We start from the raw sequence: 16,601 nt of genomic DNA on the forward strand, positions 1-16,601 counted from the left end.
TGGCCTAAAAATCTAATCTCCGATTTTCTTTAAAAAATTTTGATTTACCATTTGAAACTATTTCATCCCTGTTTGAAAGAAAACACACATACACAAATGACAAAGAAATTAATCAAAGCATGTTTTCTTTTATTTTATGAATGAAATGTGACAAATACCAACTGAATTTTCCTCTTGGGTAAGAGCAAGCTGTAATTAAGCACTTCCTAAAAGGAGAGTTGTTTACATTAACACAGAATACTGAATACTGATGAGATGTAATGGAGGTGGCTGGGGTGGAAGAATGTTGCAGCGGTCATGAAATAACAGGCTGGTAGAGGACTGGAGAACAGATTTCAAAACATGATGGCAGCAGTAGGATTGGATCTCGACAGATTGTGGCAGAGCTTAAGTGAGTAGGGACCCACACCAACTTACCAGAGCAAGAAAACAGCAGGGAAAGGAAGACATGAGAATGAGTGATTATTAATGAATGAAGGATGAATTTAAATGAAATGAAACTGCTTGAACTGATACTAAACTTTATTAACACAGCCATCCCTATTAGTATGATAGGAAACAAATATAACTTGTTCGAAACAGGGAGGACAAAGCTCTTAGAAACCTTACATGTTGTTCAGGAATGGTCCAGTGCTGGGTAGCAAAATGTTCAGTGACATGTTGCACCAGCTTTGAGTAAGTTCTGTTAAAGTTCAGGTGGAAAATCCACACTAAACCCTTTTTTGAAAACTAGTTGGCATGTAACTTGAACCCTGAATGGACAAAAAGCAGAAAAAAACTTCTGTTAACAGTAGTTAATCAACAAAGAACAAAAACGTGTGTAAAATAGGACAAAGCACTATGATTAGATGATAACAGCAAAAGACTTAATCTAAAGGAAGTATAGAATAACAGACACATGGAGTTGAGAAATCTTCCACTGAAATGTAACGTGATTCAAAGGTACTGTATTGTTGGGGAGTTAAAAGTATCTATGCTTCTGATAAACAAAAGCTGCAAAGTCATCATAACCTTTCTAAGGGATGTAGTACATCACGTAGAACAGCTGTCCTCAAGTAGTCTAACCTCAGGACCCACCAACACTGTCTTAATGAGAAATTGTGGTGGAAATTTCTGAAAGTTTCAGCCACCCAAGTTAATTTAGCTGAAGATGTTGAAGTTGGGACCTTTAATGGAATTTAACATGTGATTGAGCAAAGAGTCAGGACAAAACATGTTAAAAAAGTACATCAATACAGAAGCCATAAAAGGACACACATGCGTACTCATTACCTTACACTTCACTCTGTAAGAGATCTCAAGAAATCAACACATTATTATGGAGAAACTAGCATTCAAACATTCTCCCCTCAGAACTGGATCAGGGCGTCAGTCAGCTCCTGGAAGGTCTGTGGTGTGGTGTGGGGGCAGTGGATGGAACGACACATGACGTCCCAGAGATGCTCAATTAGATTCATTAATCAGAAGGAACCCAGGTCCCGCTGCACCAGCATGAGGTCTGACAATGGGTCTGAGGACCTCATACTGGTACCTAACGGCAATTCCGGTACTCTTGCTAGCACACAGAGGTCTGCACGGTCCTCCAAGGACATGCCTCCCCAGGCTATCACTGACCCACCACTAAACCAGTCATGCTGGAGGATGTTGTTGACAGCAGAGCATTCTCCATGGCATCTCCACACTCACATCTGTCACATGCTCAGTGTGAACCTGCTCTCATCTGTGAAGAGCACAGGGCACCAATGGAGAGTGCCAATTCTGGTGTTCTCTGGAAAATGCCAGTCGGGCTGCTTGCTGCTGGGCTGTGAGCACAGGCCCCACTTGTGGATGTTGAACCCCCATACCAGCCTCATGGAGTCCTTTTCTGACAGTTTGAGCAGAAACATGCACATTAGTGGCCTGCTGGACGCCACTTTGTAGAGCTCTGGCAGTGCTCCTCTGGTTCCTCCTTGCACAAAGGAGCAGGTAGCTGTCCTGCTGCTGGGTTGTTGCCCTCCTACGCCCCCTCCATGTCTCCTGGTGTACTGGTCTGTCTCCTGGTATCTCCTCCACGGTCTTGACACTGTACTGTGAGACACAGCAGACCTTCTTGCCATTGCGCGCATGGATGTGGCATCCTGGATGAGCTGCACTACCTGAGTAACTTCTGTGGGTTGCAGATACTGCGTCATGCTCCCACTAGTGGTGAGGGCACTGGAAAAATTCAAAAGTAACCAAAACGCTGCCAGAAAGGATGAGGAGAGGGAAATGGTCTGTGACCACAACCTGCAAAACCCTTCCTTTATAGGGGTTGTCTTGCTAATTGCCTCTCCTCTCCACCTGTTGTCTGTCCCATTTGCACAACAGCAGGTGAAATTGATTCACAATCAGTGTTGCTTCCTAACTGGACAGGTTGATATCCTGGAAGTGTGATTGACTTGGAGTTACACTGTGATGATTATGTGTTCCCCTTTTTTTTTTTTTTTTGAGCAGTGTGTATGTTACGAGCTAAGCCGGGGTAAATGCAATGAGAATCTTCTAGCCCTGACATTCAATGTATAAAAGAAAAGAGTTGGTTAGAAGGAAGGCAGAACTGGTTTTCAAGTCAGGGGATACAATCTGGGTATGCTCACCTGCACACCTACCAGCTGGGTCTCCGGACTTATTCGGTCTAGAACAGTGGTTCTCAACTGGTCTAGCCTCAGGACCCACCAGTCTCTTTTACGACAAATCGCGACCCAAATTTCCAAAAATTTTTCAACAACATGTTTGGTTAATTTAATATGTTACCGTTTTGAGCATGGTTGGACCAAATTACAAGATATGTGAAAATAGAAGGGACAAAACTGACAAGTTTTACACCCTCTTTTCCCATCATTATGTGTAAATTTTTGCCAATTTTGCAGAGATCTGGAGAAATAACTTCATTATCATAAGAATAGTTGCTTTATTCATTGCAGGAAAAGAAGATAAATACGTTGAAATATAGACTAAACATTTAAATTTACCCAATTTCATAGTAAAACAGGGTAAAATAAAAGGTATTGATGCATGTCCGCGAAGGACATCAGTACTTTATGCTACCATTTTTTAACAGACACCTATTTGCGACCCACTGAAAACTGCTTTGCAACCCACCAGTTGAGAACCACTGGTCTAGAAGGCGTTGCAGTGATCAGTGAGCCCAAGCTTCCTCAAGTTCAGGTTTTGTTTTGTTGTGTTGTAACTGTAAAATAATGTCTAGTTTCACTGAAGTCTGTGCGTGTAGGTTGGCTGTAGAGTCTGATAAGAGGCCAGTTGGTGTCTTCCCATCCTCTCAGCAGCAGCCATCGACATGAGTCTTATGACGTCATTTAAAGTTGACACAGCAACAGCTTTGCACACCCTGTGGGCATGGTACAGTCAAGACTAGTAGACAATCCACTGACCTAATAACACAGTGTAACCCACTGTTCGTTTCTCACATAAAAAACCTTTACAAAACAGAGAAGAAAATCAAAGAAGAGGAACTCCTTCCTTGCTTATTCCTAACATATATTCCATGCAATGGGTAAATGAAACAGTCTATTTGGTGTGTGAGGTGTTTTCCCACATTTCAAAAATTCATACTATATACAACCATATTTGAAAGAGGACTTAACACCCTCTAGGAGTAATTTGTAAGATTGAAGCTGTAAGTTGCTGGTGTGATGCCTTCAATGTTAGCAGCTTAAACTCAGCTTAAATATGAGCTTGTGTTCAAACAAAGCTTTGCATGAAATTATGCACAACTGGTGCAGCAAGAATATGGAACAGCAGGTCATTATGATCTCCTTTCTGTGCCTAAATGATGGTCACATATTTCCCTTCCTAAAGAACAGAAACACTTCTCCCCCTTACTTTCATTTAATTGTAATGGTGCTTATTATGGCTGCTACTTAAACATGTCCTGGTCCATTCTCCCAGTTAACATCATTAACAAACATAAAGGACTGTTGCCCTGTAGCCAAGCTGTTTTTTCTCTCTCATATTTTACATTGTTTTTCCAAATAACTCCTCCTTCTTGTAGAGGTTGGGTTAATTTGTATGCAGACCTTGTTTGCATGAGTTTGTGAGTCAGAGCCAATGTCTGTGTCCCCTGTGAGGTCATCAGAGCTTGTTAGAAATACCTGAAAATGTAGAAACAAATGCTGTCTCTGTAAATCTATATTGTGTGAGGATAAGCATGCCTTTTAATTTTCTAGGAATCTTACTTTTTACGTACTTTGAGGATTTATTGACACTGCATGTTATGTAACTTTACTAATTGGGTGTAAATTCTGCTTGTCTCCCACACAGTTAGTTCCTCTTCAGCTGATAATTGGTGCATTATTTCTCATCAATACATGCTATTTTGGGTTCACATTGTCTCTGGGTGTCTGGACAAGTTCCAAAACTACACTGCAGCTATTGTCAGAAAACCACTCTTTCCCTGGATTGCCCAGGTCTTAACGTTATTTATGAGCAGACTTACTTTTTCTATATCTTATACATATTTGACGGTATAAAGAAGGGTAATTTTAAAGCGTTTGAAACCATGTTCCCACAGAGCTCTCCCTCAAGGGCTAAATGGTTGTAAGAACTCTTTTCATTTGAAGAACCCTTTTTGGAAATACGTTTTTAGGGAGATGAAAGAACATCAGGGTAACCAAAAAAGGAAAATCAGTATTATTTTATTTTCAGCCTCTGAGGGTTTGTCAGACATTGTATAAATCAGTGTGTGTGTGTCTCCTTCTTTTTTAGGTGGGAGGAATGAGCAGGAGGGTCTGGCAGCCGTCAGGAAGATCTGTGAGGAGTACAAAGAGGCCAAAGGTAGCTTTGCAAACATGTCGGAGAACACACGCTTAACACACACAAACTCTGGTACATGTGTGTACTTGTTTTTGTATGTCAGTGTTTGAAGATAAAGGGCAGAGAGGAATCAGTGCATCCTGCAGGCTTGTTTTTACAATCTTTCCTTAGCGTACACACATAATTGCACACTTGCAGGTAACACACATACTGAGACACAGTGCTTCCATGCTGGCTGTACAATGTCAGGGGCGTTGATTCACTGTGGGGATGAAGGATGCAAGCGGGAAAGGCTATAGGAGCAGGGGAGGGATAAGTCAAGCAAAATGTGAGAGGAGGAGGAGAGACAGACAAGGAAGAAGGCAGATGGGAGGAGGAGAACATGACAAATGGACAATATGGGACAATAAAAGAGGGAAGAAGAAAGACAAGATGGAGGAGTACAGGTGGCAATGGAGATGAGAAATGATAGCTGAAAAAAGATTTATCACTTCATTGACTAAAGCTTACAGTGTTCTGTGTTACTCCCATGTTGAGAAATTGATTCGGCTGACCTTCACTGCACCATAAATTCAGCCAGGGTCTCATGACCAAAAGGCCTCATAAGTTATTCTTTACTGTAGCAAACAACCTTGAGTCCTCAAAACCTTGTGAGGACTGTCAGATGCTATTTACCTCAGGGTTAAATCAGGATTTTAACTCGTAAAAAACTTTGGCAGTTTAATTTTCTGATTTACTTGTCAAGCTTGGAGATTTTCTTTATAATTGTTGAATACAAATGCACTAAAACTTAAATGGATACAGATCTTCCTCTATGGTGAACAACACTTTATAGGGGCATTTAAATAACGGGTCTCAGTCGATCCTTGACACTAGTGTATACAGACCCCTAAAGCAGGAAAAAGGCAGCTTTTCTCCACAGATTGGTGCCATGTGCTCATATACAGATTTATAAAAAAACATCAGCAGCACTACATCTTGCAGTTATGATTGGGTGCTTTTTATGATTTTAAAAACTTGTCAAATTTTTGAGTTTCTATGTCCAAATTTAAGACTTTATAAACTCATACATTTCTCAATTTTTGTTGTAGATTTTCAACTTTTTAAACTCTGAAATTCTGAGTGTTTTTTTGTTGTAAATATACAAATTTATCATCCTAAAAAAAGAATTAGGCCCAAAATTTTGACTTTTTTGATCAAAAATTACCAAATTCTCTATATTGATTTTTTTCTTAATCCATTTATCTGGGACCTAATACACTGTCATTCAGTATTTTTCTACACATAACAACATCAAAGAGTACAGGGTACAGGGTAAAAGTTCTTTGGTGCCTTCCAGGGCTGTGCTGGACCTCAGAAACCACTGCCTTAGACTGTAGCAGCTTCATTGGTTTCCAAAGAGGCTTATTAAAGCCAACAGTGGTGGTCACACATTATGACTGATGTGATTCTAATTAACTTACCTCTAATGAAGAAGCATGCAAAGAGGTGAAGGAGAGTTAGGCAAAATGAATGTCTTGGTTGCTGAAGCACACCAAGGATATTCTGTTATACTTCTGTGTCAAATCTATGCCTTGGCTATGCTGCAGTGGCTGATGCCATTGTGAGCAATATAGCTTGCCCACTGCTGTGTCTGTGTAGCTCTGCAGTATTACACCTAAATCCTAGTTCAAAATGCAAATTCTTTGCTAGATGTATCTTAAAGTCATGGTGACTAAAATCACGTTTTATGTTGTAGTCAAGCTGATAAATATTGAGCAGCAGTTAATTATACTATGATAATTGCAGAGAAGTAAGAGAGGAGGAGGATAAGAGAGAAGACATTGAAGGAGAAGAAATGTATGGCCGCTAAATGATTAAAAGCAGAGTACAGGGGTAATTTTTTGTAAATGCAGGCAATAAAATGCTACCCAGAAGATCGATCACAAGAGTTGCGGTGTCATTTTCATACTATCAGACTATTGTCCATTTGTTAGAAAACAGCTTCAAAGTCCTTCCACATTGGCTCCACTTTTGAGAACAACAGTCCAAGTAAATTTCTTATGTACAGTCTGTTATATGAATACCTGCAGAAACAGCAGCATGTGATGCCAACTGCTCTGCTCCTTTAGTATAGAAGGGAAATGCTTTGGTGCAGATACAGGGCCACAGTGCTGCTAATCAGTCTTCCCAGCTCGGGGGCCATTGTTGTACTAAAACAGATTTAATGGCGTGCACTTCTTTCAAACAAAAAGGCTGTAAAAAGACATTCTGCACCCTGGAAATAAATAGAAATGAGAAAGTTTCCTAATTGTAGTAAAGCATCTGTGTTAGAAAAACAACTTTGAAATTGTGGTCACAAACACACAAAGGGATACAGCTTCATGAGACAACAAAGTGCAAATGCAGAGTGACCTTGATTGAATGATGCCAGAAAGCATATAGAAGCACTCTCTTCATATACCCCTTGTTGATAAATAAAGTCCACACAGACAGCTGCAGTCACCTTTTTATGCTTCATGTCATCTTTCTGTGACATCAAAGGTTGTTATCTTAAAGACCCTGTGAAGTGAAATCTAAACTTTGTGTCTTAACACACTAGATATGTTGGAATATGGTTGCTGTAAATGTGTGAACACACTGAGATCTACATGTGACAGAATTTTGCATTTAGACCATTAGTAAGTTTTTCAGCTCTCTCCTGGCTTGGTTAAATCTGGGCGGGGCTAATATGTGGGCACATGACATCATGAGCCCACAGTGGGGAATGACCCCGCCCCTCTAACACTACAATATAAAATTACAGAGCAGTTCATCTCAGTACAGTCTGTTGTTAGCTGATGTCACTGCCTTTATTAACAGTCAGAGGATCGTATTTCTCCCGAGTAGGTGTGGCTTTAGCTCATTTAACAGACACGCCCCCACCATCCTGGAGCAGATTTTACTGACTCATTTTTCATGATTTTGAAGCTTAATTAGATGATTTATTTGACTGAAATTTGATTTAGGGGTTCATAACACTGTGGCCTGTCATACAACAAATCTAAATACAGAGTTATTTTCACTTTACAGAGTCTTCAAGTGCACTTTCAAATGATGCTCCTGCATACCCACACGGACAAATGTCAGTCTACCAAGCTATGTTATCTGTAATGGGGTGGTCTTAGGGATAACAATTCTGACTGTTACGCTTGAGCATCAAATCCACTTATTTGTTCAAAGCTGCAAACTCATGAAAGCCAGATGGTGCAATTTTTTTGCAATCTTTTAATAAAGCTGCACAACAGTAAAGAAAGCAGTGTCAAAGGTTTCCTTTCTCTGAAAACTGTACCAACATTATGCAAAATTAACATATCTATCATATCAGGACATCAGTACAGAGGACAGTCACAATCCAGTGGATCAAAATGACTAGAGTAAAAGTCCTAACATCCCTATGGATTTTTGTAAGTTTGTTGGGTTTTGTGATATGCAACCAAGCATCCTATTTTGGTCGCCCTCAACTGAATATTTAATCCATTTTTAATGACTTTACATTAGTAGTAATTAAGATAACAAGAGGCTAGGCATCAGCTTAATTAGAAAATGTGACAAAGAGGAATGATCTAAAGCTTAATACCTGCAGCTATTTTCATATCATCAATACATCCATTAAAAATGAACACTAACACATCATTGGGTCCCTGTTAGTCCACATCCATACTCATTTATTCAGCCTTAATCACAAGTTAAGTGAATATTAGAAATATATTAAAGTTTGGATCATTGTTTCTGTATGTTTAATAATTTGTTGCTACCTTTGGTGACCAAAAGCAAAGAACTGTTTGTGTAATTCATTGTTATTTCTTTTTCTCTTTTATGGCTGCAAGATTCTGTGCAGATTTTTAGAACTTCCTCTTATTGTTTATACATCATGTTTCTGCTCTCTTAGTACAAGGTGTCTTCTTCCAGTCATTGAAGATGAGACAAATTTTTCTTTCCTGACTTAAAAACTGTCTGGAGCAGACAGCAAATGTCAGTGTCTTGTAAGAGCACTGTTGGCTGATTAATGACTTGGTCATTTTAAAAAGATATCATCAGCATATCACCCTTTACTTTTAAATTACGAGATTCCACTTTGTGAATTTAATACACTGTTTAATTAAAGACACGTCAAACGGCACTGAGTAAAACTGATCATCAGATAAAAAACCAGCTCTGACTGTATGGGTCGGTACTTCATTCGTTCTCATTGACTGAGCCGACTGCAGGTCATGTATGATACTGAACGAAGCACTGCCTGATGGGAAGCAAGTAGCAGTTTGTCTTAGCTTTGCAGCAGAGAGCTGCAGAAATCTGGCTGGGCTCAGCTAGTGTGTAAGTGGCTGTCAGGTACAGAGACAGCGGCCGTGTAGCTGGTGTCATTGAAGTCGATTTCCCTGGACGGGGCCGTGGTGGAATTGATTACTTCTTTTGTAATTGGCAGGCGCTGAGGCATAGGGGACAAGGGGGGTGTCTGTAGCCAGATGCTTGTGCACTGAATGAGAATGTGTCGATGTGTGTGAGTGTGTGTGTCGTTTTGTTTGAGTAAGAAGGTAATGGATTCTCATTAGTATGTGAGGCAGGAGCTTTAAACATCTCTGTCTAACGCCCTTTGGCATCCTTCCTGGTGTTTGCACATTGTCTGTTATGAGAAATGGTAGACAGCTCATAATAAACATGTAGACTGCAGCAGAGGTTTTTCTCTAACTAAGGATCACTGAACATTTTTAGAGGTCCTTTGGGATTTCAAGGTGTAATCAATGATGAAGAAATGACTCCCCTGGAAGAATATTATTTTTATTGAATTTGGAAATGAATGTTTAAGAGAGGATTATTTGGAGTCATAGGGGTGGCAATAAATGATTTTTTGCTTATTTTTCACTTAAAACATCTATTGATTTGCTATAACCGCGAGACTGTGACTCAGGCAAGGAAGAGTGAGCTTCTCAAGCTTAGGTTGTCATCATTTTTGACAGTATGATTAATTTGATAGGTTTCATTACCAATTCTTTCTAAACAAAACATTCATTGTTTTAATGAACATTTTCCTAACCAATGTATCGTTACAATTTAGACAGATGGAGTTGACCAGCATTTTTGATGACTGAAACAAAAGCTACCCAATATTAGGCCCATGACTTACATTTCATTGCTTGGTAAGTAGTTATTTGTATTGGATTTTAGATTTCTTGTATCATGACAAACTTATGTGTTTGGGGCTTTTTGCCTTTGTTGGGATAGGACAGCTGAAGAGAGACAGGAAATATACAGAGAGAGATTGGGGGAAGTCATGCAACAAACTGAGACTGAGTGAGACTGAGAATTGATCCAGCAATCTCTGTGTTGAGGACTGCAGCTGCACATGTGGGCACCTTCTCTACCCACGGAGCTAAACCAGTGCCCATTCAAGACTTGTTCTGACACTAAATCTTGACCCATTTTAAACAGCTGTTATAGCTTATTGCCTTTAGATTTACTTCTAGGGTCACTATATCTTTCTGGTTATTACAAGCCAATAACCAGAAAGATATAGTGATAAATTGGGTGCTGGTTTTCTATTGAAAACCAGCACCCAATTTATGTGGCTTGTTTGTTTACGTGTTAAATGAAATTGGATCTCGAGAAAGAAGGAATTGTTGTTTAATAATTTTTTTTGTGCAAATTGTGCAGTTGCTGATAGCAACACTGACACACAAGAGATGGAGGAGGAGAAAGAGACAAGACACAACATGTGGACTGACTAATTCACTTCTTTCTAAACTTCACGATAAACTTGTCTATGTGTTACTTAAATTTCATCAGACATTTCTAATGACACTCAAATTCTATTTAGCTGACTCTGAAGCCATATGGGTGTAACTGATGATAAGAAAAGAAGTTGCTGTTATGATTCTCACACACTGCAGTGTACAGCTGTAGCTGTATAGTAAACAACTGGCACATCCCTGCCATTATCAGAGCCACTAACAAGCACCGGAATGAGGTGCTGCTAGGGGTGTGACGAGATTTGTATGCCACTAGATCTTGGGAGACTGAAATGTCACAAGATTTCTCATGGTGAAAATGTCTAGTGAGATTTACTTTGTTCATACGGCCCCAAACAGGCTCCAATGAAGTGGCCGTATTTAAGTGAAAAGCACCCTACCATTGCTCCTGACTCTGTAAACTTGTTTGTCTGGCAGTTAGAAAAGAAACAGAGCACAGCTGATCCTCCCATACCTGTTTGAAACAGCACTGCCCCCCCATCCCTCTGCACACATGCACATTACCCGCAGAGAAAATGAATAATCTGTGAAGTAAATCTGCTGCTGCTAAATAGCTGTGTGCAGTTACATTAAAGGTGGATGTGTCCCACATACATCAGCTGTTGGCCACATGTGCTGTCAATCGGAAACTCAGCATGAGGAACGTAACAGTCCATTTTACTCTGCAGAGGTAAACTTAGTGGGAATTTACTCCGCCTTAGTGTGCTTTATAAGCTCCGAAAACAAATAATGAAAAGCGCTAATAAACGCTCAGTTTGTCGTCTGACACACACACGGCTAAATGAATGACTTGTGTGATATGCCATCACTGTCAGACCACAGGAAAAACAGACCCCAAACGATTTCAGAGAAAAACCTACAGTTTATAACAATCTTGTTATTGACAGAGCAGCAGAATTAAGTTTTTGTAGAGATGATAATTCCTGATAGGAGATGAGAAATAGTTACATTGAATTGATACAGCTTTTTAAATTTCACTCTGTTTTACTGATATTTGTTTTTTTTTTTAATATAAAGATAGTTCAGACTTATCAAACTGCTTCTGTTGAATTTATTTTTAGAACTGTACAAATGGGAAGTGAAGTAATGAAGATGTGACAGTATTAACCTGCATGAATATTTGATATGGAGTTCTGGTAACCAACATGTTTGTAGTGATATTCAGTGCAAGAGGATCATGGTTAAACTTTTCAAAATGGACCTGCAATCATTGCATTTTATGTCTCTCACTTGAAAGGCATATTCTCTTTTATTTCAGTCAGAAACACTCTTGTCATACATTTTTCTATTTTATTGCAAAATGGAACTGTCTTACTTGGTGGAGAAGGCTCTTCTCAAAAGATGCTCCCTATTTTAGTCAAGCAGCATGCTTTGACTTTTCAGGGAGTGCAGGGCTAAAAAACCCCATATGGATGGATACATTAATTACAATGTGTACTGAATACAATAAAATTAGTTCAGAAGCAATTAATTCACAGTAGCATGAATTTCAATATGAGGGTGCAACAAGCTTCATGCTACAAAGGAGGAGGCTGGGGTGGAGGAGATTAAGCTTTGCTAGCAGCAGTGTGGTGCATCAGCATTACTGCAAGCAGGGATATGTGAGTAGTAATCATATTTAAATGTGCCGCTGTGTTGAGAGAAAGGTGTGATTGGCTGTGGTAGCTGGGAGGTGGTAATTGGGATCAGCTGGCTGTCAGCTGATCAAGGCTGGGTATATGTCTACCGTATTCTGCAATTAACTAACTCTGAGCTTCATTAGATACACATTAGTGTCTTAAAGATGTATGTTGTACAAAGAGGCTGCAACTTTTGTACAGTGCACTTTGGGTAGCGATGTCATATGACTGCATTGTTCTTTGTCCAGTGGGTGTCAGCCTTTAAGCCTTTTTAAAGTCAAACCTAAGTGAAGTTTTAAAAAGGAGGACATAAAGGGACAGGTAACTGTAATATAGTTTAAGGTGAGTGTGATCTGAATGATGTGGGCAGAAAAACAATGCAGACATATTACATCACTACCTAGAGCGCATTGCACAAACATTGCAACATACATGTTAACATATTTTATTAATTTTCTCCAGTGTTTAGAAATCTAGTGTTTCTTTGTATAGTATGCATACAGAAGGCACTGCTGTTAATCCATCAAGGTATGTCTTAATAAACAGAATTCTTTCCAGAATTTTTGATCTCTTTTCACTTGTGCATGTCAGAGTGACATGCTCAGGGCTAAACCAGGAGTGGTAAAGTCGGACACATTTTTATTTTTAAGAAAAGATCAATTTGACCGACCAAAAATGATTTATATTTACATGAATAATACAGTTAAATGAGTTTTTAAAATCTTTAAATATTTTATAAAAAATACCTGTTGCAATGTGATTTTTATTCAATACTGCACTTCCCCACTTTACAGTATGCATGTTTTTTCTATGTGTAAACATGTAATGGTATTTTTGGTATCATGCTGTAATATAATGCATAGTGTACTCGAGGTGCCATCCCTAGAAACCTCATGTACAATCCTGATGTAATATTTGGACTGAAAGTGGGTGTTAGTCAATGAGGCTTTAAGCATTTTACTTTGAATCATAAGTATGCACACACACACTCACACACACATATATGCAAATGTGGGGTATTTCTGTATTTTGCCACAGGCAGCGTGTTCTGTCCACTGTCTTTAGTCACGGTGCGCTTGAAAGTAACACTTTTTAGCCTCAAACCATGAGCCCAGATTAACAGTGGGATGCAGGGGACTTGTGTGTATGTGAGAGTGGAGGTGTCTATGTTCGCCTGCTTAACATAAAATTTTTTGACTGTGCAAAAAATGCTCTTCATTTTATTTCTAGCCATATTTATTCAGTTTAGTCATAAAGGTTATTGCATCTGCCACTTATGTCATAAATGTTGAGCCTTAGTTCAAAGAGATTGTGTCTGTATTGATGGTTTAAGTGCAACGTTGGTGTGTATGAGGAAACTTTACGTCAGGCCTTTGCACATTTCAGCCGTCTGACTTTTGACTCATGAGAGTATCATCTCTTTAATACTATAAGCTGGAGATAACTGGGTCACCACCTTGCATCCTCTCTCCCACATCAGGTGGAGAAAATGTATGTGGAGGAGTAAACTCTGGCTTGACGCCCAGACTTAATATTCTTGGATATCACTGAGTTGTTTATCAGAGAGCTCAAAGTGAAACTATTTATACAGTACTTTGTTGTCAACCCAGAGGGGACAGTCTGTTCATCCTTTTGTTTTCTCTCTCTTTATTCATATAGAAGGGTTATAGCTCAGAAGCTGTAGCAGGATGTGATCCAGAGACAGGAGGCTTTAAAGTGAGGCGAGACAACTTTAGTTGCATTAAAAACACCAAAATCCACCTTAGCTTGCTGAAAGTGTGTCAGTTACATTAAGATCTTTGATTTAAAACAGTTGTAAAAACACTAAAACAGCTGCCAAAAATCGATTGCATATCGAAATGTTTACTGTAAAATTTGAATAATGTGAGTAATGAAAAGAAGGTGAGAGACAGATAAATAGGTAATCCAGCATCATTTTAACTGGAGTCACATAAGCAAGATTGTGTTATTTGCAGTGTCTATGATATTGCTTTTTTTAAAGTGATAACGCTTTTGCCAAACACTCCAAATAGAGCATAAGAGGCTGCAGCATGAGGGCAACACAATGAACTCTTGCACTATGAGTTGTGAGTTTGAGCCATGGGCATTAACCGACTTACATATTAATCACCTGCTGTCCTGACAGGCTGCTTTTCGTTTGTTATGATATTTCGGGCCGTCTGTGTGGCAGAGAAGCAGCAGAGTGTGTCAAAGTGAGAGTTTCACAGAGGCTTTCTGTTGCATGCTGAAACTTTGATGGAAAAACTATTCCAAAGTCCATTTTTACTTCTTATAATTTAATCACAGTTGTTCTGAGAAGATGACACAGGGCTACTACTCAAGTAGTGGCACAGAATGTTTTTTTAAAGATTTATTTTTGGCCTTTTTATGCCTTTATTTGACTGGACAGGTACTGGAACGGAGCCACAGTTTGGACTTGAACCTGGGCTGCTCCCTTTAAAGGACTTTTACCTCAGTGCATGGGGTGAAACCTAAATGCTTGGCCAGTTATCATCAATTAAATTCTCTGTTCAACCAAATTTCCCTATGTGTAGGTCTGGAATATCATTTCATGTAACTGGTAATAATTCACTTAAGTTCTTAAAAAACACTGAAAACAGCAATATTTTCATTTATTAAAATGCAACAATACTAATAAAAAACCAAAAGAATTTTTTTTATGTTGCAAGTATAAGCAGTTTTGTTATATAAGTAAGTTATAAAAAAACCGACCTGTCAGCTCTTGAAAATTCAAATAAAACGTTTTAATTGTAGAAAAATGAAATAAGCTGAATTGTTGGTTTCCCGCTTTTTTGTTTTGAAACACTAATTTTTAAAGGCAATTTTTAAATTAAAAAAATCTCAACACATTAAAAATTGAACAGCTTTAACATGTGCATTTCTCTCTCTCTCTTCCCATCCAGTTTAAATGTTAAATCTGAGCTGAAATAAGGCCAATTTCAGCCAACCCCAGAGTCATGAAGGGATTTCAATGAGGACCAAAAAAACAAAACAATTTTAAGGGAACATTGTTGGTCACTGAGCATATCAAGTTCTAATTTAATTTATTTTCTTCCTCAGATGTCAGGCTGGTTTCTTAAAGACATGTGCTTTGACTTGTAGTCATGTTTGATATTCCTAGAATGAATTTTGTGTCCGAAAGATTCAAACAAAATGTCTTTGATATCGAACAAACATAAATATTTCAGAACAAAAAATGTGATTCAACCAAAAAAAAAGTTCACATCAAGAGTACAATTTTGAAATTCCAAGTTCTTAAATGTTGAATGTGTATCTTTTTGTGTAGAGTTCCTGTTTTTTCTCTCTCAGGGATCAGACTTTGCTCTCCCTCCTTAGTTTTGCATTTTTCTCTGCCTGCTCCTTTGTTTGTGTTTCTTGAGTTTTTTGCTTGTGATCTGACAGAAATGCGGACTTTTCTGGGGTGTATCCGCATGGTCAACAGGTTTTAAATTGACAGCTCAGTCACTCCAGATGCTCTGGAAGTTGTTCAGCTCATGTCTGGGAAATTTAAGAAAGAAACCAGCAGACTATCTTTTTTGTGTCAGCTTGACTGAATCATTCATGTTTCATAAAGTATAACTACTGAATGAACATGTTTTTTGGTCTGTGCTGTACCAGATGTTTTGTTGTTTTGATACATATCAGTATTATTTTTCAGCCACTTCAGATGTTGTCTTCGATTTGTAACTAAACATGGATTACAATCTTTGGCTAATCTGATAGCTCAGCAGTAGATGACTGTCACTCAGGAGACCCGGGCTCACTTCTAGATGAGTTTAAATTTTTTTTGTCTGTAGTTATTTTCTTTCATTGTTACCTCCGCCAAGGAGGTTATGTGATCGGCAGGGTTTGTTGGTTTGTTAGTTAGTTTGTTTGTTAGTTTGTTAGTTTGTTAGTTAGTTTGTTTGTTAGTTTGTTAGCAACATAACTCAAGAAGTTATGGACGGATTTTGATAAAATTTTCAGGAAATGTCAGAAATGGCATAAGGAAGAACTGATTAGATTTTGGGAGTGATCCAGATCACTGTCTGGATCCAGGATTTTTTTAAAGGATTCTTTACTATTGGTAGAAAGGGCTAATGGTGGGGGTCTATGCTCTCTGAGTGCTTTTCTAGTTTCTTATGTTTTAGGAATGATACATAACTGCTGAATTATGAACAATTCGCACAAAAATAAACAACCTGAGCCCAATTTGTTCGGCGTATTCAATGATCTTGTGCGTGTTAAAACATACAAGGTTGGTTTTAATTCTCCCGTTGAAAACATAATACAGTCTGTCTTTTTTGATTGAAATGTTGCATTTTTGCTGCCATCTTCTTTTTTTTTTTTTATTTCAAAGCACAGCGTCCCTACTCGTCCCTGACTCACTTCCTCTTTGTCATTCTGAGGCTACTCTTAACTTCACTGT

The 16,601-nt window shown here is 38.7% G+C and overlaps 1 protein-coding gene across 3 annotated transcripts in view; it reads left to right on the forward strand.

Annotated features, from left to right (window-relative positions):
- Window positions 1-16,601, forward strand: part of LOC121522803 (dehydrogenase/reductase SDR family member on chromosome X-like) — a 62,274-nt gene that overhangs the window by 13,598 nt on the left and 32,075 nt on the right. For all 3 annotated transcript variants that reach the window (XM_041807455.1, XM_041807457.1, XM_041807456.1), the window contains one exon: window positions 4,741-4,809. In XM_041807455.1, coding sequence (XP_041663389.1) covers window positions 4,741-4,809 — 69 coding nt within the window. The remainder of the gene's footprint in view (window positions 1-4,740; window positions 4,810-16,601) is intronic.

The sequence above is a fragment of the Cheilinus undulatus genome, linkage group 15 (assembly GCF_018320785.1).
Source record: "Cheilinus undulatus linkage group 15, ASM1832078v1, whole genome shotgun sequence".
Classification (NCBI taxonomy): Eukaryota; Metazoa; Chordata; class Actinopteri; order Labriformes; family Labridae; genus Cheilinus; species Cheilinus undulatus.